At 39.4% G+C, this 27,558-nt stretch overlaps 1 protein-coding gene across 3 annotated transcripts in view; it reads right to left on the minus strand.

Moving 5' to 3' along the window:
* Positions 1 to 27,558, minus strand: part of ATG10 (autophagy related 10) — a 61,809-nt gene that overhangs the window by 18,620 nt on the left and 15,631 nt on the right. For all 3 annotated transcript variants that reach the window (XM_033520454.1, XM_033520453.1, XM_015653262.3), the window contains exon 4: positions 4,343 to 4,469. In XM_033520454.1, coding sequence (XP_033376345.1) covers positions 4,343 to 4,469 — 127 coding nt within the window. The remainder of the gene's footprint in view (positions 1 to 4,342; positions 4,470 to 27,558) is intronic.

Consider the following 27,558-nt stretch of genomic DNA (forward strand, 5'->3'; position numbering starts at 1 on the left):
ATTTGACATTTTGGCTGAATGGTGCACAAATTGTTTTGAGGCTTTGTTCTGATGTATTTTATAAAGAAATAATCTTAAGAAACCACTGCCAAAAGAGAAAAGCACACTGGTACAGATTAAGAGAATATATGATCATAAAAATTAATCCATTTCAGTTATGTCCAAAGCCACAATAAAACCAGATCTTACAGGATATGGTCTTTAGAGCAGCTGTGCTTCTGAGAAAGGACATGGTGGTTACATGTTTTGGAGCTCAGGAAGTAAATCTGTATTCTGGAAAGCACTTCAGTCAGGCCCAGTGTGGTTGTGCATACAGAAAGTCATGCCTCCAGGGCTGGAGGAAGTTGCCCTATCTCAGAAGCTCCCTCTCTCTAACCACTGATTAGCATGGTTTTTATTGGCAGGGATTTAGCTGTCACTGAGCTGAGAGAGTATTGGGAGCAGGTCAGCCTGAAAACCTCATTCTTTTTCTCCTCTCCAGAGGAGTGAGGGTGCAGTCCTTGTTGACTCCCATTAGTCCTGCTCTTTCTTTTCAGTGTTTAGCCAGCTTTCATGCTGCTTCCTCTGCCTTTGCAGGAAAAAGGAGAAGTGTGAAACGAGCCACTATTATCTCCACACACGGGGTGATTGCTGAATGCTGCCTGTGCTCACCTGTGCTGCTGATACCTCGCTGTGGGTTTTCTAATGTATGACAAGAGGGTTCTGAATGCCTGGCTTCAGAAGGGGATGGTTCAGGGAAAGACCAAAGCTCCTTGACATCTTAAAGACTTGGAAAAGAGGAAAATACTCTGCTGATTAAAGAAAGCTTACTGGACCTAGCTCAGCCCATCTGGCTGATGCCAGCATTGAAGGGGAAGGATAATTGCCTATACCATCTGTCTCCAAGAGGGCTAATTGCTGACATCAGATATCAGCAGGGGTTCATGCATTTCTTCAACTACCTATTTGGTAGTCTCAGAAGCCAGGGAAAGAAAGAAGGGCTCCATTTCTGGTCGGTATGGCAGGCACGGGGCTGATTTTGGAGAAATTAGCCTCTGCCCTGAGCTCCTGACACTTCACTGTGACTTCAGCAGGTCTGAAATTAGGAATACACGCCACGTGGAAAGCATCATGAGGCAGTGAAAAATGTTTCTTATGTATATACACACTGCCTAAAAATATCCTCTTGTACCCTTTAATGTTCCCAAACACCTTTCCAGACAGTCTCGTCGTGCTTAATCACTATTTTCACTGAACTGAAGTATTTGTCCTTGCACAGAACAAGATCTTGCCTGTAAATCCATCCCCTGAGACTACAAAAAAGTTTAGATGTCTCTCAAAATGCTTTAGTTCTGTTGCAATCAAAATTTCAAACTTTACCTTACACCACCTTATGCAGCAAACTTCATCTCACAAACAACAAAAAAAGGTCTAAAGATGAGTTCAAGAAAGTAAGATATTTCATCCAATTTAGACAGCAGCAAGGACAAGGATACCATGCAACTTTTTCCCTTCTGCAGGAAGAAGTGATCTGTAATGCTTGAACATAACTTCTAGCAGAGAGGAGTGAAAACTGGGTATCTCACTGGCACAAGCTCCTGAGGACGCCAACCAAGTTGGAGATCATGGGAAAATCCCCCAGCAACTCTACAGGGAGCCTTTTTCTTAGGAGGGACTGAGAGACCAGGTAAATGGAAGCTGCACTCAGATGCAGTGGGAGAAAGGCAGGATTTCATTGATTTCATCACTCAAGAGAAGTCTGTAAAGTGTCTGCTGGAGTGCAGATTTGGACAGGCTGGCATCAGCTGCTGTTATACAAAGGAATGAAGTGAACACTGCGAAAGCCCTCAGCCAGGCTGAACAGAAGAATGATTGTTTCCCCGGTGTGATGGGCACTGCAGACACTGCCAGGGAGGAAGCAGAGCTCTGAATTCCAGCTCTGTGCCCTGTGCTGGGGAAGGCAAGACAGGGCAATCCATGGAAGGATTACAGCTCACCTCCACCTCCCACAGCCAGCTCTAATTAGCACTGGGATCAGTATGGGCAGGATCCCAGGGGAACCAGGAGCAGCTCACAGGAGACTTGTGAGGAACCCCTCCCGTTACTGAGTCTACAAATAATGGTAAGAATTTAGACTGGGAAATTGAGGTAAGTCTTGGGGAGATTGTTCCTAGATTAGCTCGGGTGAGGAATGTGGTGAGTATTGTTGATTGTCTGACAAAGTGAGGAGCTCATCACATGGACTATTACCTCAAAAAAAACACAAAAAAAAAACCCAAAAAAAAACCAAACTCAGGGCATTTCCCAGAGTTTTCCTCACAGCAGGTTTGTGACAAGACAAAGCTCTGGTATCTCAAGTGATTGTGAGCACATGCCAGCTGTACATTTCCCAAAATCCCACTTTGGGATCTTCAGACAGCACAGCACAGGCAGACCAACAACGTGCAGGGAAGACAGAATTCTTCATTTTCAAAAGTAAGCTGCCCATAATTAAAATCAGAGAATACCAGCTGGTAACACTGTAGGAAACACACTTACTGCCAGCATTTTGTATCCTGCTCCCTTCAAGAGTCAGATTTTGTTATAATTTAAAAGAGAATGTAAAATGCTGAAGAGAACCCAGGTGACCTTCGGAGGCATCTAAAAAAAGCCCTTGTTTTCCATTGTGAAAGGTTCCCAAGAAGTGTTTTAGAAGGTAATTGTACTTGTAGGAGCAATTACAGCTCTGTACTGCAAGGGGAGCTGTTGGCACATGATACCATGATTGTGCATTAGATCATCCACTGGCTCCTGTAATACCCACTTCCAGCTATAAGGAGTCATGTTTCAACACCTCCGATTCCCTGGTGCTGACAAGCTAAACAACTTGTTTTGTCTCTGTGAGCTCTTCTCTGGTGATTAACTGCTTATGGTGAATACTAATTATATGGAAGTACAGTAGAGATACTGTCCTACTTCCTCTACCTGCAGCGTCTCCGTCCCCTTCTGTAGAGGCACTGCACTATAAATCCAGCAAAAATCAAGAAGATGACATTTTTCAGGACCACAAATAGGCTAACCCGTCTCTCACAGCAAAACTACCTTTATCTTCCTGTCTGCACAATAAGTTCAAAGGCAAAACACTGCTTGTTTGTAAATGCCTGCAATAATGCTGGAAATAAATTTGCAACAGGATGTGTGCAAATGAGTTTTGGTGGTGGTAAAGGCAGAGCAATGTCCCCAGTTCCCCATGTCCCACTCTGATAATTTACCCCAAATTGTCTATTCCTGAAACTGCACCTCAGACTAAAATCTTTCCACCAGGGAGCCTACAAGAATTTGTTCTTCAGTTTTGAATCTGAAGTGCTTTTTGAAACGCTAACACTGCAAAATTAGAAACCATTAAACAATATAAGGCAGAGAGTGATTAAATCTACCAAACACATTCAAAGCAGCTTAAGCTACTTTTTAATTAAAAAGGAAAAGATATCACTGGCAACATTCAGACATCTTTATCTAGATAAAGTTAAGATATTATTCAAAACACAAAAGATGCTGATCATAGAATCATTTAGGTTGGAAAAGAGCTCTAAAATGATGGAGTTGAAGCCTTAACCCAATACAGCCATGCTCACCACTAAACACTGTCCCCAGGTGCCACAAGCTGGTCCTGCTGGCCACACCACTGCAGGAACAAGCCACTGGAGCACAGGCACTCTGGCTTGGGGCAGCGAGGAACAGAGAGCACAGCCAGTGCTGCAGTGTGATCACTCCGTGCCTGCTGATTAAATGACACCAACAGTGGCCTCCGTGGGAGGCTGAGCGTTCCTCCTTCCTCCCCTGGCAGGATGGGATCTGAAATCACAGTGGCCACAGCCACGGAGCAGTGGGTAACAAGATGTACATGCCAGGGAAGGAGACACAATCTGACTGTTTCAAGAGCCAGCTCCAATACAATAAAAAAAAAGTCGATATCATATTAGTATTATTTTATTTTCCCTTAAGCAGCAAATTTTAAAAGACATATTTAGACCCCAGCCATGTGGCTCAAACTGGCTCAAGCACTGTGGTTACGTCCGCTGATTGCCCAGCCCAGTTTAAACCTGCAGCACTTAGTTTTTGTAGTCATTTTCAAGAAAAGAACAAGAAAAATGACCAGCAGTTTCAGTCAACCACAGGCAAGATGCCAGGAGCCAAAGATCAGCCTCCCTCAGGCTGAGATGATATCATCTCCTCCACGGTCCTGGAGCTCTGAGTCCAGAGCACTGAAAAATTCACTGGTGAGCAGCCTCATCTCTCAGTTCCTTATTACATTCCTCCTCAACTTAATACAAAATTTTCAACATTTTCAGCACCCAGCACATTGAGTCTAGGCTGGCCTTACCCAAAAAGCACGCTCTGAAATACAGCACAGGCACTTGGTAGCTGCTGGAGTACAGGACGTGGTACTCATAGCGAACCACTTCTTCTGTGCCGCAAACGCCGGCGGCCTGAGAGTCATCCGAGGGCTCCTGCAACGACACACGTGAGCACAGCAACACATCAACCTCTGCATCCATACCCAGGGAAATTCTCACAGATTCCATAAGTGCACACAACAGAAATAATGCCAACCACCCCTTTCACTGCACTACCTGTGCAAACTCACAAGGGAATTTTTCAACGCTAGCAAGAAAATCAGAGAAGTCCAAAACCCACGAGGACATCTTACACACTTCCTTCCACAAACTGTGAACTATTTGCAAAGCCTTTCCAGAACTGAGATCTTTCTAAGCTGCACCAAGGCTGTCTCTAAAATCTTCATGGCACAGTAACTGGCACAATAAGGGGGACTACAGCTGTACCTCTCCTCATTACGTTCAGTATAGACCATTTTAGAAGTGTATCCTTAAATAATCTGGTTTTGCTTGCCAAAAGACAAATCAAATGTATCCACCAAAAATCCTCTGATCTACATTCTTTAAAGGCTTTTTGCCAGGAGTTGCTTTTGCTAATAATATAAAATATATCATATAATGTAATTATAATAACAACATAAAATGTAACAATAAAACTGAGAGTTGTTTTTTTTCCCTGACAGTGTATATTCCAGGTGTAAAGTACTAAAGTTTATGGCAGATTTGAAACAAATCAAAATAGATGAAACTAACTGCATTGAGATATACCCCAGCTGCAGCACAAATTTCACAACATTTCAAATTAATATTCCAACAGTGCTAAGCGCCCAGTTGTTTGGACTTTTCTAAAAGCTGTCATAACTCAATGTCTCTGAAAATGGAACCATTAAATTAATAATGCCATTAAGATTAAACATAAGAACAAACTTTCCAAGAAGACACTCTGGGTGTGGACTTGTTCAGTGCTCAAACCCCTAAATTTACATGCATGAAGTAAGCAACCATAATGCCCCACAGGTTGGGTGTGCATTTCACGATTTGGCTATTGCCAAGCAACCCTGAATATTGCCTTATGGTATGTGTCCAAGCAAAACAGAAAAAGACTGAGCAGAAAAGAAGAACCAGCATCCTCTGAACACTATGTTCATACAACACACCAGAAATTTAAAGCTATTTTGCATTTTTATCTCACATCCTTAGTCAAGTCAGCAATGGATGAATCAATACATGAAGGAATCTAAAAACTGATTACAAAGTTTAACAGTGATGACACCCAAGATATTTTCAGTTTGGTTTTTTTTTTATCCTGATGTGACTTTCCCCAGATTTAGTGTATTAGACACCCAGATGCTGCTGAGGCAGAGGGACAGAAGTTCACAAATGACAGCCCAGACCTTGGGAAGCTGCAGAGCAAGGTACTGCCCACACATTTTTGGACACAAAGTGAGAAGATCACAGATGACCACGGGACAGAGGTTTCCTGGAGAATCCTAGAAGTCTGCAGGAAAATGGTTGATTTTTGCTTCCAGGGAAACAAGTGCCTAAAGTGCTGCATGGGAATTCAACTTTGAATTTTGAACGTTTGAAAGCATGCTCTCTGGGTTAACCTGGTTTTAAAAATGGGAGGAAATCCTAAAGTCAAGCTGCCAAAAGGACAGCGATGATTGCTGTTCTGATGTCACGGGCCAGATAAAGACAGGCATGGTATGCCCAGTTCCCTCATACATCAGTGACAGACCAAGAAGGGGAGTTCTTTTCCTCCTCACACAAGTCATACCCAGTAGTTATATGTAAAAGACAGGTTAAAAAAAAATAAAATAAATTCTTCTCTATATGATGCTGAACCTTCTTTAAAATCGATTCAGTAAGAATAGCAAAAGAGACCATCAGCAGCCTGTGGGAAAAGAAAACAAACCAAACCCAGCTACAGACTGGTTTTCATGTGTGTAGGGGTGGGGAAGAGAAAGAGTCTGTGCTCAGAACTGAGCCTACATGGTGCTTCTCAGGCATTAATGTTTCATCAGATACCACAGCCTTGCCTCCTGCTTAGTCACCAGCTTACCCTGCCCTAAAAGATACTTCTGGAAATGGCAAGACTACCTGTTCCTGTGTTAAATACCACTGCTTCAGGAAAAAAACTGTCTGCATACACTGCATTCTGCATATAATGGTAAAATGACTAATTTGTGACTATTTCAGACCTGCACACAAAGGCAAATAGCTGAATCCTTCTCAGGGCTACTCTAATCCCCCTTCCTCTCAGTAAACAGCAATTTCACGTTTTCTGATTTAAAAAGACACATCATTGATGTGCAATCGTGCTCTTTACAGTCTCTGCAAGTACAGCCCACAGTATTTTTGCAGAGAAAGTACATTTTATAGCCTACAAGTTTTGATGTTATCTCTGTAGCTGATGAGATGAACTTTGCTGATGAGATGAATAAAACTACTTCAGTCATTTTAGGTGATCTTTGAGACATCTAAAAATCTACAAATGGCTCACTAGAACCAAGGAGCCTCAGACAGTTTTATATCAGCCCACAAGACTTCATTTACACTCTTTAACCAGCTACAGATAAAGCCATAAATACAAAACACAGATATAACTTATATTAAAAAAGCAAAACTGACACTTTATTTTTACATATGTCATGATAGCCTATTTTAACTCTGTCTTTGAATAATTGTTCTAGTTTCCTTTTCCTATTTATATTGTTCTGACTCTTTCTGAGCTAATGCTGAATTTCAGTTACTGTACTAAACAACACTGAAATCACATTTAAATTTGGATGTTAATTGCTGCAAATACATCCACATATGTACAGACACCACAAAACAAAAGATAAAACACAAATATCAGCCTTAAAAGATGTCATATACAACACTAACCAAAAAAAAGAATTTTAACCAAAATTCTTTAATCATTAATCATTAAAAATGGTATGAAGAGACTTGTTCCTCAAATCTTTTGTTTCTGATTTTCAAATTTTCTTGCATGCCTGCCGTGCTTCAAGTTAAAACTGTGAATCCAGGACTGACTGGCTGTTTCCTAAACAAACTGGGAAGCTGTCATCAGGAAGCATCTGCTCCTCTATTGCTCTCAGGTAAAATCACTCCTGTGCTATCATAATGGACTATTGAGCAGATGTTTAAGAGCAATGTATGTATTAGAAAGAAGATAAGCAGCAACAATCTAATTAATTACATTAGTTCCATCATAAATGAATTAGCACTGATTTTAGTTGATATAAAATTGTCCTCAACCTTTAAGTATCCCCAAAACAAATTAAGTCCATTTGTTCCTTTTAAAATGTTAAATTATTTAAATCAATGGATAAGAAACACTGTCAGGTATCATTCTGAAGGCAAAATAACATATTTGTACTATTTCTACTCCTCTTAATGAGGAAGGCAAGTTTAAAACCTGTGGTAACAAGTTAATTTGACAGCAGGAGAGTGTTAATTGTGGTTTGGGGTAGTTTAGTGGCACCAGGCAGCAGGGAGGTGTGGGTTAAGGTACTTTTGGAGGGAGACCATAAAGGAAAGGCAAGGCAAACAGGGTAAACTGGGAAGGTGACAGACTTACCTAAAAAACTGTGTTTCCTTCCATGCCATCAAACATTTTCCTATCTCCACCTCACCTGCAGAGGACCAGTGAGCCAGACTTTCTTGCTCAGCCTAAATTCCCTTTGAAACTAAGAAGCAGGTCCCCTTTTGGGGGAAAAGGTAAGAGAACTGGTGCAAATAAACATTTATCCTGGTTGTCCAGACACTGTTGCTTTTCTCCCAGTTCCCATGCTCCTCATGTCTCCCTTCTTGCTGCCTTGGCCTCTATTTACTCCTGCCTTGTCCAGGCTCCTGGGAGATGCCCCTGCAGGACTGGGAAGAGGTGACACAGGCACAGGTATGGGTAATGCTATTTCCAGTGTGAGGAGGGGAAAAAGGAGATGCAACCCACATTAGGAAGCAAATTTGCCCTCATTGCTTGGAATGAATCTACATCCCATTTCATTTCAGCCTCTGAAATCGCTCTTCCTCTTCAGAGGTGCAGAGCCACCCCTGAAACACAAGAGCTTTCAGGAGCAGCTCTTCCAACACTTTCCCCTGGCAAACAGGGAGATTTGAGCGTGGAAAGTGAATGGTGGGACATTGCTCAGCAGGGAGAATTAAAGCAGAGGCTGATGAGCAGGGCGTGGCCGTGTGGTGAGATCCTATCTCTGTCTCCTGCCGGGTGTTCTCCCAAGCATTCAGACCGTGCCCCACGTTCTTGCTGCAGCCCTGCGGGTCCAGTCTCTGCAGGACATTTTCCTGCAGGTTCTGGTCCCTCCTGTGCTGGGTCTTAACTCACTTCATGGCCTGGCACAGCCCTGAGACCTCCAGACCTTGGCCACTGTCACTGACCACGCAGTCAGCCAGGTGACCCTGCCTGGGGAGGGGGAGACCGAGTGCATTTAATGGTTGTCACTGTTTTTCATCACTACTAAATATTCACACTGTGCTCAAATCTACAGGCTCCAATCTAATTTTCCCACTCTACCACAGCCTGTAAAAATGCAGAGATCTCCCTGAAGAATTTCAGTGTAATATGAACACTGCACAAAACTCTTTCCCCACCAGTTGCACCATTTTTATGTACATTGATAAACTGCTCTCTTATGTGAAGAACACATGGGGAATCCAACCACCTCCAGGTGCTTTCTAGTGCTGAAATCACTAGTGACAGATGAGGAAAACACTAGGATAACAGAAGTGGTCTGAAGCATAACAAAGTTATCTTATGGATTTATTTTCTGTGTGCAGCTACAAAATCCTCACCACTGTCTTGGACTTCTCACAGTTTAGTCACTCAAGTGAAGGACCTGGTTAAATACTCAATAACAGAGAAAGAAAGTAGCTCTTAAATCATTTGGTGATGTTTGAAGTACCGTGTTGCAAGGAGCTTTCTCAAGACACAGCTGCCCTGAGAAGGCACTATGCCACCAGTGGAGTCAAGGTGAGCAGGTAGAGGATCCCTGAAATGTCATTTTCCAAAGGGAAATCTTATGGCTGAACTCAGCACTCTGGCCATGACACTATGTAAGCATCCACTCATTTTCAAAATAAATATTTCCCAAAAAAAGTCTATCCCCCAATAAGCTTTCTGTTATTCACAGCATACCAAAACACCAAAACCAAGACTTCCATCCCAAAAAGACATGGCACATAAAACTGCAGTAGCTCATCATGCATGAACAATCATTTCTAGCAGCTGGAAATTAGATTTGTCTTTTGATTGCTTCAAAACCACTATCACAAGTGAAAGCAAAGCCTTTTCAAGCAAAAGAAGCAACGGACCGTGAAAACAGAACAGTTGTGAATTTTGTCTTCACATAAAGGTGGGGAACTGTTACAAAATCACTCCTCATTCTTCCCGAGTTGTCACATATAAAATGCAGAATTTGGTGGCTTTTCTCTTCCCACAGAAGAAACATTTCCTCCTGTTTTAATGCAGAGAGTACAAAGCTATCTGCACAGGGCTGAAACAGAGGCAATGGTATGCTAGGAAACCTCTTCTGGTGGGAATGACAGGAAATGTGGGAAATGAGACAAAGAAATCCAAGGAGACAGAAGGACACAGCTCATCTGCTGAGTGAAGATAGACCAACCCCAACCACCTATAACCCCTGAAAGGAAGGTCCCCCTGAAGCTAGACACAGACCTTACAGAGGATCAGAGCAGCTCCACCTGGAGCCAATTCCACTGCCCCCTACCAGTGCTCCATGCCAATGTCATTCCTCAGGCTGAGGAACTCACAGCAGCTTTCTTTCCATGGAAGTACGGTGGGATAAGGAGCAATCGGAAGTGGTGGTGCCTGCACCCATTCATTTTTGCCACCTGCCTTTCAGTAACAATCCCAGGATCATTTAGGCTGGAAAATCTCTCACAGATCATTGAGCCCCAGCCTGTGACTGATCCCCACCTCATCCCCAGCCCAGAGCCCTGAGTGCCACATCCAGGAATTCCTGGGACACCTCCAGGGATGGGCACTGCAACCCTCCCTGGGCAGTTCCAGGGCCTGAGCTCCCTTTCCATGGGGAAATTCCTGCTGCTGTCCCCCCTGAGCTCCCCTGGCCCAGCCTGAGGCCGTTCCCTCTCCTCCTGTCCCTGTTCCTGGGAGCAGATCCCAAATCCCCCCGGCTGTCCCCTCCTGCCAGGGACTTGTGCAGAGCCACAGGGTCCCCCCGGAGCCTCCTTCTGTAGGATTTTCCCATCATTTTTGTCATTATCTTCCATTTGCACAAATTGGAGTAAGCTACTACTTTGAGGTTAAGTACTGTTCCACAAGATTATTGCTTCTTTAGAACTGAAGTGCTTCCAGGACTGGGCTCTGTGCTTTACAACAGGCGAAAAAAGGGGAAAAAAATTGCTACACTAGAAGACAACAGTAGCAGTTCAGCTGTATTTTAGGTCAGCTTTATTTTTTTAGAACAAGGATTATTATTTCTGCTTTGTGAATCACAGCAGCAACCCAGTTTTGGCCACACTTAATTCAACAGGGAGACTGACAGCAAATGCCTACAAACCTTTACTTTTTAGAAGACAAACTCAAATCCTCATTAATTTCTCAGATGGGAAACTGTATGAAAACGATGCCAAGACTGACAGACAGTGTTTAACAGTAATTCTGGTGAAAAAGTTACAGACAGAAATGCTCAAATTATCACAAAATCTGGCACTGTAAAAACAAGAAATTTGAAATAAAGGGTTGCAATTAGAAGTAGCTGCACTGGTGCCCACCCAGAACAATCCAAGGGAACAGCTGTGACAGAGGGACAGTGACTTACTGCAAGAAATAGAATAGCTGGGATGCTGCCCACATGAAAAAGGAAATGGCATCTGATTAAGTTAATATCTGACAAAATGATACATCTTGAAAGTTACCTGAGATGCTAACCTAAGCTTGGCCACAGACTGTATTAGATAAGCACAAGCATTAGAAACAATAATCATAAACAATGAGGTTTAATTAGAACTGTCTTATTTGGATGTGAGAGATTCAACCATATTAACTATATGTTAGGGCTAAAACACGTGTGTTATTCTCTTACTAAGAAAACAGGAAGATGACATGAAATTATAATTATCGACTTCACATTTAAAATAGCCTGAATTCAAAAGTTTTAGCTATCACTAGAAATAATTAAGAAATTACTCAAAATAGTTGGGAAGTTGCTCCTGAAATCCCCAAAAGAAAACATGAATTTGTTCCTACACTTAGACAAAAAATGATAGCACATTAGGATTCCCTTATTGTTTGCATTTGGAAATACCCAAGTAAAATAACTAAATATTTAAATGGAACAGGGGCAGACCCTACCAAGTCAAGTATGTTCAGCTTTTGCCCACTCTGAAAAGCTGTTGATTGTATTCATTACTGATACAATACAGATCCACTTACCTTCAACTCTGTAATCACTGTTACAAAGGAAATGCAAAGCTCTGAACTCAGACTGGGGCAGGTCAAAAGCCCTTCAGTTCATTTTCAAACAAGATACTCTGTAAGAATATTCTAAATAGCAACAAACACAAAGTTATCAAATGTCATTGATCACAAACACACCAAAAGTATATTGGAGAATTCATAGCAGCTGGAGAGAAGTACTGAATTACTTCCTTTATTAGTCTGATCTCAAATGAAAACTGCCATGGAGTGTTACATGGTATTTTCAAGTTCTAGAAATGTGGTACATAATAAGTCTTGATGCAAACTTAACCACTTGGAATTTGCTTTACAATTCTTTAAAGCCAAGAAGAAAATCTGCATGAATTATTGACAATGTTTTTGTCTGGAATGACTCTTCTAACAGTCTCCATTCAAGCTGTGTTTTATTTGACAAGAAAGCCTGGTACAGAATTAAGAATACCCAAGTAATTCCACAACTGAATGTGGTGGAAAACATGGGGTCAACAACAACCACAATGACCAGACGACACCACTGTGCCAGAAGGGTTAAAAACACCAAGAAATGGCACAGATGTACATAACTGCACTTGGCCAAGCTCATGGATTCTTACAAAAATACTACACATTTGAAAAGTCAGCATAATGGCTGAACTGTTAAATAAATTAATCTGATTTCAAGGAGTTATTGTTGTAGTTGAATTGCTCAGAACTAGGTGGAAGGACCTCAGGAAACTGTTCTGGACACAACTGTTCAATAACCACATGAAATTTTCCCTTCAAACTTTATAAATAACCTACATAAGATACTTTAAGCAATTAGCATGTTGTTCCAAAAAATGTTCAAACACATTATCCCACAGGATGGGAAACAAGAAGCAAGGAAAGAGCCACTAATTGTACACATGTGCAGAGAAAGAACCAGAACGTGGCTCTGACTGTTGGGACATTTTATCTGCTCTCATTTCCCTCAAAAGCTGCTCTATAATTTATTCCTTCAATTTGATTAAGGTATCTCAGGGGTTATTCCACATCTTTATCCCTGTTTGCAACTAACTGAAATCATAGCTAAGACAATGAAGTACAGACTTGGTTAAATTGCTCTTGCTTCTCAAAACTGAGATATTCCAATTGTCCTGAAGGCATTCAATTCCAAAACAGGAAGCCAGAGAGGAGAGCACTCAGTAATTCTAATCATGTGCAGATCTCTTGGAAAGTATTTTCCTAAACATTTGCTGAAAGAACCTTTTATTGTACTGCATGCTGCTGCTTGTACCCCAAACAGGGTCCCACAGCAAGATATTTACTACTTAAATTGTCTCTGGTTCTGCAAAGGAATCAATCTGGAGACAACCAAGACCATGCTTCTCTAAAAACTAAACTTCAGACAAGTGCAAAACCAGGGACTTTGGGGGAGAAAAAGCACCTAAAAATATGTTAATATATTTTTAACATCCCAAACGATGGCTTCATTCATAAGGCAGAGGCTACAAATGGTAGTGTTGCACCAAAATCAAAGACAAGTTAATTGATTTTTTTTTCCTTCACTTCAGGTTATAGGTTTCTGCAACTCAACTGCAATCCCTGAAGGAATAATTTTAGAATAAAGGCCTGGTGTCCATATGATATTTCAAACAGTACTGCTGAGGTCCCTATTCCATCATGTTCCAGGCAAGAGTTTCTGATGTAGTTTCTACATGAGTCTGTAATTAACATGTGAGCGGATCAGGAATTAATGACTGCAGAAACAAACTCCCAGGGTCTTTCATAGGCTGAATTCAAGAGGATTCCACCCCTTTACAGAGAAAAGGCTAATAATGTGCTTTTTTAATCAATTTGCCTGTTTTCACAAATGTCTACACACCTATGAACAGCATGAGAGCAGGTATGTGGAACTCTTTTTCACAACTCTTTTTTGACTTCTTTCCCAGAGGACTCTGCTTTGGATTTTGTGGAATCGTGGAGTCATTGAGGCTAGCAAAGACCTCCAAGACCATCAAATCCAAATGCTGACAGGCATCCACACAAAACTGAGCTCTCTCAATAAAAAGACACCATGGTCACTCATGTTTACAGGATCCTGGTATAGCCAGGGTTTTAAACCAGGGAAAGTGTTGCAAGAGATTTGCCTGTTACCCAAACAGAGAACAAAAGCACAGATGAAGAAATAGCAAAACATAAATACAATTTGTTAAAAAAAAAAATGGAGGAAATTATGTTTCTAGTACTTTTGGATGCAGTGTTGGTATTGTTTCCTCACCTAAATTTCCTGAATTAGTAAACGAAAGTATTTTTATGTGGATTAACAAAGTTCTAAGATGATTACAGGATAGCTGCTTACATAAAATAAATCCAACTCAAAGATTACAATTACATACAAGTAAAAATACATGAGGATAGGTGCACACATGGTATTTAGTTTGTTTGACTGTCGGGTCCTGCCCGATCTCTTAAAAACAGCCAACTGCAAGACACCAAGTCAGGTGGGAATCTCATCTGCCATCAGACTGGCAGACATTATTGAAATTTTAATGTCTTGAGTGGAAAAACCAAGACAGTGCTCTGCTTTCTAGGATCAGACAGGAATTTTACAAGTTCAAGAAGCGGCAGTCAGGATTTTGTAACAGATCTTTGTATGGTGGGCAGGGAAATGTGTTCTGGCCACAGAATCACAGAACAGGCATTTCACGGGTCCTCCTGAACTCAGCATCTGTTCACAAACTGCCCATGATAAGCCTTCCAAATCTAGGTTTAAATCTTTTTAAAATATTGGAGAAATATGGGAGACCATGAAAAGCAGAAAAATTTAAATGGGGAAGCACTGGAATTTGGAAGAGGCTTAAATTTATTTAAATGAGAGACAAAAAAACTTCCTAAAATTTACATCCTAAACTACTGAAAACAAAATAAAGGATAAAACTGCAGATCTGAGTGAATAATCACCTAACAAAGTATACCAAGACTATGAAAAGAAAACCCCTACAGAGAACAAAATAAGAGGTATGGCAAGCAAAAAATACCTATTTCTTGAAGCCTAAGTTTAAAGGAGAAAGTAAGAACTGCCAAAATTCAAGTGGTACTTACAAATGGCAAAAGGGATTAGAACCATTTTTGAAGGAAAGAATAATTAATCACACAGAGCTATGTAGAAACTGGATTAAAATTTAACATTGGTTTGTCAAAGAGAGAGTAAGCCCAAGGAACCTGATACCTTCCCCTGATAAGATAACTGAATTAGTGGACAAGGAAATGCAGGAGATTCAATCTGGCTGGATGCAGTAAAATATTTGGAACCAGGCCAAATGAGAAGCAGTTCTTTAAAGTGGAGAAGATGGGGATTATGTTCAAAATGTAATACAAAAGAAAGTGGAAAGGGGAGAGAATAATGTGAAAAGCTAAAAAGAGAATTATTGACCAGGAGACAGTCGACTAACAAAGCACCTCCACAGCTGGACTGTAAAGTAATCTTAGTTACAATATTCCTCCACAACCTGAGCACAAAAGCAGGAGATTGTTGACAAATTCTGCTGATGATACAAAGCTGGGCAGCACAGTCAATAGAGCAGGAGATGGAAACGGTGGCAGGAAATGGAGTTTATAACACCAGCACTGCCACGCTGAGATTGCCCACGAGCTGATCTCAGCTCTGCTCTCCCCCTGTCACAGCAGTATTGACAGGGCCAACAAATCACAAGACAAATGCCCCTCATTCCCTGCTGCCACCAGGGATCCCACACACACTCCACAGACCTCATTGCCTCAGCCCTGATTTACACCCAGAGCAGAGAACCACAAGTGCTGAGATTCGACCAAATCCTGCCATTTCCACTCCGCGACAAAACCCGGTGTTTTAACATTTGTCTTTTTCTTTAATCAATACAGAAGTTAAATATGAGCACTTTTCACAGGGCAAAAACCTTCTGGTCCGAGATGGTAAATATTAAAATAGAAAATGTCAGAATTTCCAAATTAAAGTGTGCCATATAAACCTGAACTGGCTCACTTGGAATCAGCTGGACATTCAGTTTGATAATCCTGGTAGCGTGCATTAGGGCATTAGTGGGAAAAGATTTTAAAAATACAGCTCTGCTGGGCAATGCAGCAGATTATTGAACTTGCTAAAGAAAAACTTCCAGGAAAGTTTAAAACTGTACCACATTTTCAGTAGGATTAATCTGATCCTAGATGAACTACTTCATTTGTCTAATTAGAAAACTAAGTTCCTGAAAAAAAAAAAAAATCTAAGTTTGTAGAAAACAGATTTTCTACTCAGAAATCCTCTTGACGCCTTCACCGGTACTGCAGTATCCACACAGCACTAAGGAAAAGTGAATGTTCATTAAAACTGCTGTAACTCTGAAAAAAGAGGAAAAATAAAGCCACTTCATAGTCAAAGAAAATCCATTTTTATTTCATATCAGTACATTAAAACATGTAAAATTAAGCTAGACAGAAATTTCACCCCATACTTGCTGGTTTTATTATCAACCAATTTTAGGACGGAAGAGGAATGCAGACCACTACACCAAGTACTGATTATACACAGCTCTGATGTGACAAAGTTTATTCTAACTTTCAAGGACAGTTGACCATCTGTAACAGAAATATCAAACATCTCTCTCCTGAGGTTTTTTTTTTTAATCCTCAAAAACAGTCTTTAATGCTATGACTTTTTATTAAGCTGCATCACGCTTGCTTATCCTACAGCTCCACCCTTAAAAAAAGTTAGGCAAAATTTTCAGCAATAAACCCAAGAAGACGAAGATGTAACAGGAAAGGCAAAGTTCTAAACAGACTTTTTTGTTGTTTAACCAGGAATAGTTGAAAGGAAAGTAAACATTGCAATGCAGTGATGGATTAATTCAAAGTGCAGTTCTTGCCCTAATGGTTTCATTGAATATTTTAAGAAGGTTTTCCAATACAAATTGATAATACAGAGCTCACTGAATATTCTGTATCAAGGTTATTTTTACAATGTTATTTTGTTCTATTTGCTTCTACCCCATACAAGCAAGAGCTACTCTGAAAACAGAGACAAAGAAGTGAAAAGCTTCGATCAAATGCACATTTCAAATTCACAACAAAACACAGTATAATTCAGTATAATTTAGTTATCCTGATCCCTACCACCAAATTTCTAAGTATTTCCAAACATTAAAAATAATCAAAAAACCAAAAAAACCTAAATTAAGCAAAACAAAACAAAAAAAAAAAAACCACAGAAAAATAAGCTCAGCACTACTGTGTTTATGTCACTTGACAGCTCTCTATGTTAGTAAAATAACTTCAAAACTGGTTCTGTTTATGAACATTAGAAACCTTTAAAACAAGTGATAACAGTACTCAATACAGATTTTATATACCTTTGTTTTCAAATCCAAACATTCCAAAATTAAGATCAAATATTTCCAGCCTGTAACCATTCAGTGGTAAAATACCTACGTATTTTAAAAGTCCTTTTAGCAACTGTTTAATTTTACAATTGAAAATGGTAAAAAACATGCCTGATGGTTCACCACAGGTGAGGAGAACTTCTAATTACAGTACAACATTATCATGTCTGAGACAACCCTGGAGTACACCCTGGCACCTTCACAGCTTTACCAACTGTAAAAACCATGCTTTGAAATAATCTAACAAATGATTGTCTGAAGAATAACAACTTCCTGTGCTAAACACCTATTTACAAACAAAGTCATTGCCAAATAGTTCTGTGAACTATTAAGACATATTTTCAGAGAATGGATACCCTCATACCAGCACTGAAATTAATTAAATTTTCAGCAATCTTGAGGAACACAATGTAATAATAGCTAAAGCTGCAAACACCAAAATTTATTCATTTCTTCAGGTGGTGGAAGACTTTGACCAAATATAACCCAGGATAATACTACAACTGTGTCTGTAGAATTAATAATATTACCATGCAAGTAATGTAAACCCAGGGTGCCAGAGAAGCAACAGTAAATGCAAGATTTGTTGGTATCTTTAACTTAAAAACATAATTTAAACACTAGGAAGGTTAACACTTTTGAAAATTTTGTCTTCTATTCAAGAAAGCATTAATCACAGAAATAGGTGCCAAAAGCATACTTAAAACACATCTGAACATATTCTTTTCCCACATTTTCCTCTGTGGAAGAAAATACCAGTTCTTTATATAGTCTTTGGAGGAGAGATGAACACAGAAAAGAAAAAAACCCAAAAAATTTATAATCTAAAAATAGATATATTTCTTTAAAATTATGAAGGATGATGAGTGTGTAAGACAGGGTTGGAATCAGCTTTCCAAAACTGACTGACCAGCTGTGATGTACTTCCTTTTCTCCCTTTTGCCATGGTTCAACAGAACTTGTGTGTCTTTCATCCCTTTAATATTAGATGCTCTCAAAATAACTAGGTTTTTTTTGGTTTATCTCTTAACCACACAGGCATTAAAGGAATTGTTGATACTGCAGATATTAAGCAATAGACATAGAACCAAGCCAAATCTGGAATGGGCAAAGGTAAAAATCAGATGCTGGATAGAAATATGTAACTTTTCTAACCAACAATAGAAAAAAAAAGAACTAGTGATATTGAATTCTTAGTTACGGAGATAAGCCTCAAGAAAAAGCATATGCCATGTTGAGAAGTGAAAAAAAAGTTATTACAGATTTTAATTTGGTTTTAAGGTACGAGGCTAGAATCTGCTGAGTTGCCAATATTTAGCATGACTTACTTCATGCCTGCTCTGTTTTATATTTACATTTCCCTCCATGTAAGCGTTTGTCTCCAATTTTTACACAACTTCTTTAGTCCCATGAACTCATTCCTTTGAATAAAAGCAGTGCAACCACATTGGTACCTGTGCAGAAAAGCAAACAATTATGCTGTCTGCTCCGAGCCCTGTCATTTCCATGAGGAAACATGACAGTGTTCATATCATTGCTATTGATTGCCAATCACTACTGGGAGCTGTCTGAGTCAGTCAGACAAAACTAAACTAAAAAGAGCATATTAATATTAGATTTTATTACAAAAAATTATAATTCTGTCATCAGGGTTACCTTCTCTTTTCTTCAGTGTAAACCTCAACTCAGGCACTCTGTACAGATGCTGCCAGGGTGTTTTCCTACCACCTGGGAGATTCAGAGTGCTCAAGGAGCCCTCCAGCTGGCAGGACTCCTGCAGAGCTCCAGAAAATCCCAAACTTATCTCAGGTTCTACATCCCTGATGCTTTCCTGTTACACATCCTCCTTAGAGAAGACTGTCAGTCCCGCTCCTTTTCAACACCAAATTACTGGCAAATTAAAACAAATTCCACCCAGAAAAGGAAAATATTATGTTCTTGATAACAAAGCTGGAAACAAGATTCCCAAGAAAAAGGTAAAAAATCTAAAGTTATGAATAATCTAAAATTGTGTGTCATTAAAAATGGCATTTTTAAAGACCTTTTAAAGACAATTTTCTCTGCCTCAAGACAAAGCTTGGCTACAAAGGTGAAATAAATGGCTAACCTTGCAGCACTCTCCTTCTGTAATCCATCAGGACATAAAAGAAGAAACTCCTAGCTGAACTTCACATGAAAAGAGAACTTGGGAGACAGCTTTTTAAAAGAATAAAACTGGAGAGATTTTGAAAATCAAGATCCCAGGCTTTCAGGAGCCCTTATCTAGGCCAAAAGTGAAAATCGCTTTCACAGAGCTATGTGAAGATGAGGGTCCTGTTTCACACAGGGAAAATATTCAGTCTTGTGCAATCTCTGCTTTGATTTCCTTGCTCTCCAAGCAGCCTTGCAGGATCTGATTTTACATATAAACAAAGGCATTAACTCTAAATGTGCATCTTGCAGTGCATCCACGGATAACACAAATGAACAGTGATCTATGAAACAGGAGGCCAAGGGACCTTGAGATACTGATGAAGTTCAGTATCTCATTAACACAGGTATCAAACATCACAGAATGCCTTTTTATAGATTTATATAGTTTTATCTGCAAACTAACTGACTTCAGGATACTATTGCTCCTTTTGGAAAGTTATGTCAGCATCTCACTTCCCTGGTTCTAGTGCATGTTTATCCAAGTTCAGTTTATAACTGTAAATTCTCATGCCAAATGATAGTTTAGTTTAAGGAGCATTTTTTCATTCCTTGGCACTTCAAACCTTTTTTACCCAATGTATTAACAGAGACAGATCATATTTTCTTTCAGCTTTCTTTTTCTAAAGCTAAACAAGAATTCTTTTGCCTATTCTCTTTTCCCAACCTGATTCTTCCAATCAACATAAAAAATCCATTCTATTTTTTTGTTTCAGTGGGAGTAGCTGTAATTAAGCATACAACATGAAAGACAAGTCCTCAACATCCTTGTTTAATACCAATTCCATCAGAGAGCAGCAGCCAGACAGAACCTAAACCTGTCTTGACTTCATTCATGCCCATGAGCAGTTCACAGTAATCCTATGATCAACTAAAACATCCATTTATTTCTCCTCCTCAGTCATTTCCAACTAATGAGCCACAAGCTTCTGAAGCAGCATAACCTTACCCGTACTCCCCAAGTACATGACCTTATACTTTGCACCACTAAATTTCATCCTGGTTCTGTTGTGCCAGTCCTCCAGCTCCTCTGGCTCTCTCCACAGGAATTTCTTAACTTCTGCTGTATTGACAATGCTTCCAGATATTCTGCCATCAGCAAATTTCATTAACCCTCTCCGATTCCCTGTCCTGCAATTACAGCTTAAAATACAAGATTTCTCTGTGGCTGAATTTTTGTGGTATTATCACACAGCTTTGCTTTCCTGTGGGCCATTGATAAAAAGTTTTACTAAATTCTACATGGATTAAGAGCACTGAATTGTCTTTGTCAAGTCACTCAGTTTGCCAGATCATAGATAATGGCTCAATACATCCACTACCTTTTGTAACATCATCTTGCATTCCATCCTATTTCCATATTCAACCTTTACTTGAATCTTCTGTAAGAATTTCTTCAAAAACTTTGAATACCACTGATGCCAGATTAATAAATATATAGCTTTTTGCCTTTTGAAACAGGAAAAAGCCCCAAAAGCCAACAGATTTCTGACACCTGACAGAAATTGTAGGGTGGAAATTATTGCTTATTTTCTTCTTCATGATCTCTCAAAAAATTGTTTCCCCCTTGACTGAAGCATCTACTATCTACAGTAGTTAGTCATCAGACATCCTGCCTTGTCTAAAATAATCTTTACTGGAAATAGGAATTTATTTCTGTTTACCTGGTGAACAGAGTAAAATAAAATTTTCTAAGCAATTTTTTCCCTGGACTTGTTTACCTTTCTTTAATATTACTATATGCAGAGTTAAATAACCTTCTGGTACTTGTCTATTTTCCATACAAAAAGCAGGTTCTCTTTCTGGAAATTCTTGAATCTAAAAAGCCTAAGCTATACCTTTGTGCCATTCCTAAATGTTGGGATCTTTTTCGTAATGACCTTGGTACAATGGCTGCTTCTCAGACAATCTTACACATTTGACTGAAGAAAGGTAAAACATGCTTCAGTCAAAACCATCAAACCTCTTCCAGAAATTAAAGTCTGCCCTTTGAAAATTAAGAAACATAAACACTCAAGTTGTCCATCTACTTATTTTAAACAGAATCAATTAATGATATATCCTTTTGAGCCCGTTTTCTCAGGCCAGCTGTTCCATAATTCTTACTACATGCTAGAACCAAGTCTGAAGGAATTTCAGGTCTTGCTCATTAAGAAACACAACTGCTGAGAGAAATACATCAGCTGTTACATACCAAAGACTCTTACCATTGTTAGCAATAATAACCAGAATAGTAATTAAATCTAATAATGCCGTAGTTATCAACAAGCCACTTGCAATAGACTAGTGGGGAAAAATAATTCTACAAGTCTGACTTCAAATCCAATTAGTGACATACTCAAAACTTGTTTCAACTGCTCTTTTAAACTAAAAAGCTGTAAATCCTCTCAAAATTACTTACAATCCCACAACAAGTATTTTCCCTAACCTATTTTTTGATAGAAGTGTTGAAGAAGCTTTCTGTATTTTTCATATTATTTAAGAACAAATATCTTACTTCAGAACCAACTGAATACAGCTGTATCTACTCTACAGAGAAAACAATTTTTTTAATATCTAGGGGGGTTTTTTTGTGCTAGTAGCAGAAAGTTTAAGTAAAGGAATTCAAAAAATTAATGGGGAAAAATAAAAAAAGAAGGGAAAACCCACCCTTCTGTTCTCCTGCTGGAGAAAATTGAACTATTTGCAATTTCAGTTCTGGCATTATGAAGCTACAATAAAAAAAGTCTGTAAAATAGTGGAATGGGCACATCCCCTTCCTTACCAAAGTATTCCATTAGCTCACTTCCCTCCTACTCTTCACACTTCTTTCTATTCATCCATTCATTCCCTCCCTCTATGACTACAAATTATTAATAAGTTCAGCTCAAAGTGTCAAGTGTTCAGTTCTTAATAATTATTATCTTAAAATCTTTGAGGCGCTTGAATTCTGATTTGATTTGCTTAAGCACTTTGTTGTATTACTCACGCATGGCCATTTAACGTTCTTAAATCGTGAAAGAAAACAGATTATCCTTTTTAATTACATCTTATTTACACCTTTGAGGAGGGCTGTCCTTTATGAAGGTCTTCACACATGTAAGGGAAGAGCTCATCACAGGAAGATTCCCAGACCTGACTGAAAGAAGAGATGCTGGAACGCCTGCTACAGCTGTTTACACATGGTAACAAGGTCTGGGATCCAGAGCTGACTTTGAGAAACAACAGGTAAAAGTGAATTCTCAGAAACAGTTTAAAGTACCAATGGACAAAATCTGAAAGTACCAGCTAATTGAAACAGCGCAAAAACACCTTGAAGAAAAATAAGTGTACCAGAACAGAGATTATGTTTGAAGGAAATTAAGTACATTAGCTGACAAACATCACCAACCACCCCACTCATGTTATTTTTCTATACATGTAGTCACAGTATTATCTCAGCAGTTTTCAGAAAGACTTTTTTAAAAAAGGACATTAAAGTCTAGTTATTTTTAGAGGTATTTCTAGAGATGGATTTCAAATAATATTCTGAGACCCTACTGTGGTAGCGCTTTTCCTGCAGAGACAAAGAAAATCAGTAGAGTTGGTAGATGAGGTAAAAAACCTGGCACAGGAAATAAAGTCCAATACCAAAAATCTGGTTAACAGTGGGAAAAAAAATTCCTTGCCAAGGTATTCTCACTGTTCATAGGCATTCAAATCTGCCACTTACAGGGACAAATGTTGTAGTTAGGCTGGGCTTCCCCAAAGAATTCAATGTTTTAATATCCATGTACTTTGCATATTGTACCAGGAATTTAAGGGTGCCTTTACTCACATTCCATCAAATGCACTCTGTCTTCCCAAAGCACAGGCACTTGAGGAAAGTGGGGGGAAAAATCAATAGCAAACAAGCAGTGTCTTTTTTAATGCAAGCATAGTTCTTTAATCAATTCATATTTATCTTTTTTGTATTGCTTCAAATTCAGATGACAAAATATTTTGAAATTGTTTATCAAGCTGCTTGCTAAATACTGTAAGCTCAGAATTACCTGGAATTACTTTGAAATGTTTAGTCTGGCTCATTTTTCTATCTTTCAGATCTCCATCAGGTGTTAGGCCCAAGGAAGGAGAGGGCTTTTGCCCCAGCTGGGACATTTACAAATGTGGATTCTCTGGCACACAGTAAGTTACCTCAGGCAGAGAACTTCCATGGCCTGTCCTCCACTCAGTCACATCCATAAAACTTGCAGGAGCTTAATTTTCTTTAAAAACCTTTATTTTGCTCAAATGTGGTTAGCAACACTCCACAGAAAGAATTATTTCTGAGAAGGAGTAAGGGCAGAGACTGAAGCACACATCACAGAAAAACAGATCAAAACAGGTTTTCTAACACAATCCAAAGGAAAGTGTTACACCTTGCTAACCATGGTATAGCAGACCTTTTGCAGTCTCATCTTTCCAATGTTTAACAATCTTCCCAGAATTCAAATTTGTGCAGTTATGGTTTACACAAAAACAACACCTGATGTTAAGCAGCAAATGTGTTTCTATCCTTCTAAAAAATAGGACAAAATATGGAATATGGGGAATATGGAATTTAAACATCTTACAACAATCAGCAATTAGAAATATTTTAAAAATCAGAAACCCATGAGACAGTCTGCCATTTACATTTGTATTTAAATGGACAGTAGTAATAATAGCAGTAGCAATCTTTTTCTTTCTTTTTTTTTTTCCTGAGTGCTAAGTATTTCTAGCTTATACCAGACCATGGGATCAAAATTTTGATTCAGTGTTCTCTTCAATTTTTAACCACACCTCAGCATCTTAAACACTGGACTAATTAAACATACATTAAACATGTATTAGAACACATGCTGTAAGACATGGCTTGTCACATGCTGAAAGACAAGAATCCTGCAAAGGAGATGTTTAAATACATTCCATGCATCCTACTTGGTTTCAGGATTTCATACTGGAAGCTTTTTCTAGCTCTTGTGCTCCTTCTTGCAAACCTGTGCAGCCACTCAAGACACTTAACTTTGCCTTAGCTTCTAAATCTTGGACACCACCTTCAAAATCAGAGATTCTGATTCGGAGTGGCACTGCTCTCTTTAAGTGTCTGTGTGGTCTGATTTCCCCAAACACCTTGTGCTCAGAAGCTTCTGCTGAAGAGGCAAAGGACCAGCTCAGACACCTGACACAGCTTTCTGCTGGAAATTGTATGGCTCAGATAACAACATTTAATTCTTCTGACACACCTGCCTCCCAAAAAGATCAGTGTTACCTACCAATACCCCTGAAGTATGGATTACACTGAGTACAAAGGAGGGAAAACAAAAGTTTCGCAAGCACTAACTGAAGTACTAACAAAGCTGGAAGATGGAATTCAGTTTGCTTAAGCTAGACACTTAATTCAGATTAAATCATATTCAGGGCTAAAGTTCCAAGTTAGTTGGTGAAGAAAAAACTGCTTTTGAAGGTCACCATGACCATCTACCCACATCTGCACTCCTGCTGCCTGAACTCAAGCAGATAAGATCTTTATTTAGAGATACTCAACAGCACAAAAAACTGGCAAACAACCTCAAGAGTACACTGTGGTGACAAACAGAATCTTAAGTGATCTCCAGAGCATATCCAAAGGAACTGAGTCAAAAACAGGAACAACCACTGGCTCGCACATACGTGCCTGTGAGAGCCAAGCTTTCATCCTAAAAGCCCTGAGAGCAGATCTGGTGGCTGGTATTTCAGACACTGCACCTGCAGCCCTTGGAAATACAGCAGTTCCACAGCCCACACATCTACCATGGTCACATCAGCACAGGCAGCACCAAATCCTTCCAGGAAAGAAAGCTGAAAAGGACAGAGGCACATTGTACAGCACCTGAAAACTTACATGTACTGAAATGAATGTTTCCGAGGTCATCTCAACACACCCCAATACTGCTCACCATCTCTGAAATCAACACAAGATTTACATAAATGTACATCATTACGTAACATTCAATTAAGACAGGCAGAATGCTGGGAATTCCTGTAATACTTGCAGGAAAACTATTAGTAGGTTAATCTAGCTGCTCAATACTGATGGACTGAAGACACTAATTGAAATTCTGGGACAGATCACGTATGACAGGTGATGGCTAAACCCTGCCATGAACCCACCACCAAAGACTATTACTGTATGAACACAGTGACTTCAGATGTTTAGGCATGACCAAGAGTTGAACATTTCTATGTGGTTTGTGCTCACAAACTACATATGAATTCCTTTATCTCATGGTCTGGCAAGAAGAAATGTGCCTTCACTTGCTTTACTTCCTTAAACCATTCCTCCCTCTCAGAGTGACACCTTCCACTCAGTTGCTATCTCACCTTCCCGAAAATTAGCCAGTCCAGATGCAACAAAGAAAATAACCATCAAGATCCTAAGAAAAGAAGGAAAACCAAGGCTGTAATGTTAGCTAACACAAGCCAGGAAATTTAAAGCGGAAATTGAAATTTGAGCCTGAGATAGACATTTTGGCACAGATATTGCATGATTTTCCTTTGAGTATTGTCAGTCAAGATCCTCACTCCTGGGACTACACCTTCACAGCACATTCCAAATATACACAACATGCGGAGAGGCTTTGAGAGTTGATGGTATTTGCATTTGGACTGACATCTCCTTGTAATATGTTTGACACTGAGCACTTCTGTAACAAAGAACCGAGCCGCTTTCAACCCAAGTCTTTTCCAAAGAATAACGGGCAACTACACAAGAATGAATAAGTGAACAGTTTGCTACAGCAGTGAATGCCTCCGAAAACAGCAAGTTTGCAGGCACCAGATGGAAGGGAACATTATTGCAATTCCTGCATCCCATCGTGTAACAGCCAACAGAGCCGTTAACGCTTTCGGGTGATTTCTAAGCTTTTTTATGTGCTTTCCTTTGAAGGTGGGGTTTTTTTTGTGCCCTGTCAGTCTGCAAGCTAGGTTCGGCTGTCTGGGAAAGAAATTTTACTGGCAAGCTATCAAATGGGGAAAAACACAAAATACAGATGGAAACACTAATGATCATATTACAAAAATGACTAGATGGACACAAAGCTTATGTTGTAAAGTACGACCTACAGCACAAGTCTTTTGTCTCTCAGCTCTCCCTCTCCCATACTAAACACGTCTGCCTTTCCACAACTTCATTGATCACTTATCCCAGAAAAATATCTATCTCATGATCACAACAAGGTCTTACACTTTATTGTTTTCCTCTTCAAACAGCAAACTTAAATCTTATTTAGTGTACAACATTATATCTTCCTCAGAACTCAGAGCAAAATAGTGGTAAGAGATGTTTGCGTCAACTCAAATAACTCATTTTCATTGCTACCACCGCAGATCATCATAAGAAAGCCACCCATTAAGTGAAATACTCCCAGTTACTTCCATTTATGCCAAGAAGTGTATTTTCCATTCCCAATGGAAAGGTCCTGTGCACAGGATGTGCTCTCAGTATCTTGCACTCAGTAGAACTGAGTGTCTCATTTAAAAAGTCAGTGAGCATGTACAAGTGCTGCCTGAACTAGTCCCTGGCAAACCAAGGCAGAAAAATTACACAACCTTAACAATCCCTGCTCTGTATTAAAAATCTATTGTCTTGCTCATTCAGGAAAACACCTGTCTCATGTAAGTTGGCAGAATCAAATTAATATCTGCCATATACTAGAATACAAATTTTGAAATTGGGGCATTCATAATCACATTAGCACCAAATTTTAAAACTCTGCATTGGCAGCATCACGTTGAGTACCAGTGCAGTACAAAAAAAGTCTTATGTTATATACACACTTTATATATAGACATGTTTTTAAAGCATATATATTAAGTCGACTCCTACAAGGCAAAAAAGCAGTGTCTCCTCTCTGTGTGTTGGTCTATATGGGGAAAAGTAAGATATTTTTATGATTCGTGAAAAATAATTTGTAACTCTAGAACACATTTTCCTAAGTTTCAGTGAACTTCAATGCTCTTTAGTTATAGCTAGAAAGGACCTGACCTCAGAATCACACACTGATTACACAATGTGAGTCTATGTTCTCAAGAAACACCACATTCTGACCTCAAAAGAAAAAAGCTAAATTGCTTTAGTTACAGTATTAACACAAACCCAGCAGTGGCTGCTTCTTAATTAATACGGCTAACAAAAAGATTTATGGTAAAGAAAACCTTATCA

This window comes from Parus major, chromosome Z (genome assembly GCF_001522545.3).
Source record: "Parus major isolate Abel chromosome Z, Parus_major1.1, whole genome shotgun sequence".
Lineage (NCBI taxonomy): Eukaryota > Metazoa > Chordata > Aves > Passeriformes > Paridae > Parus > Parus major.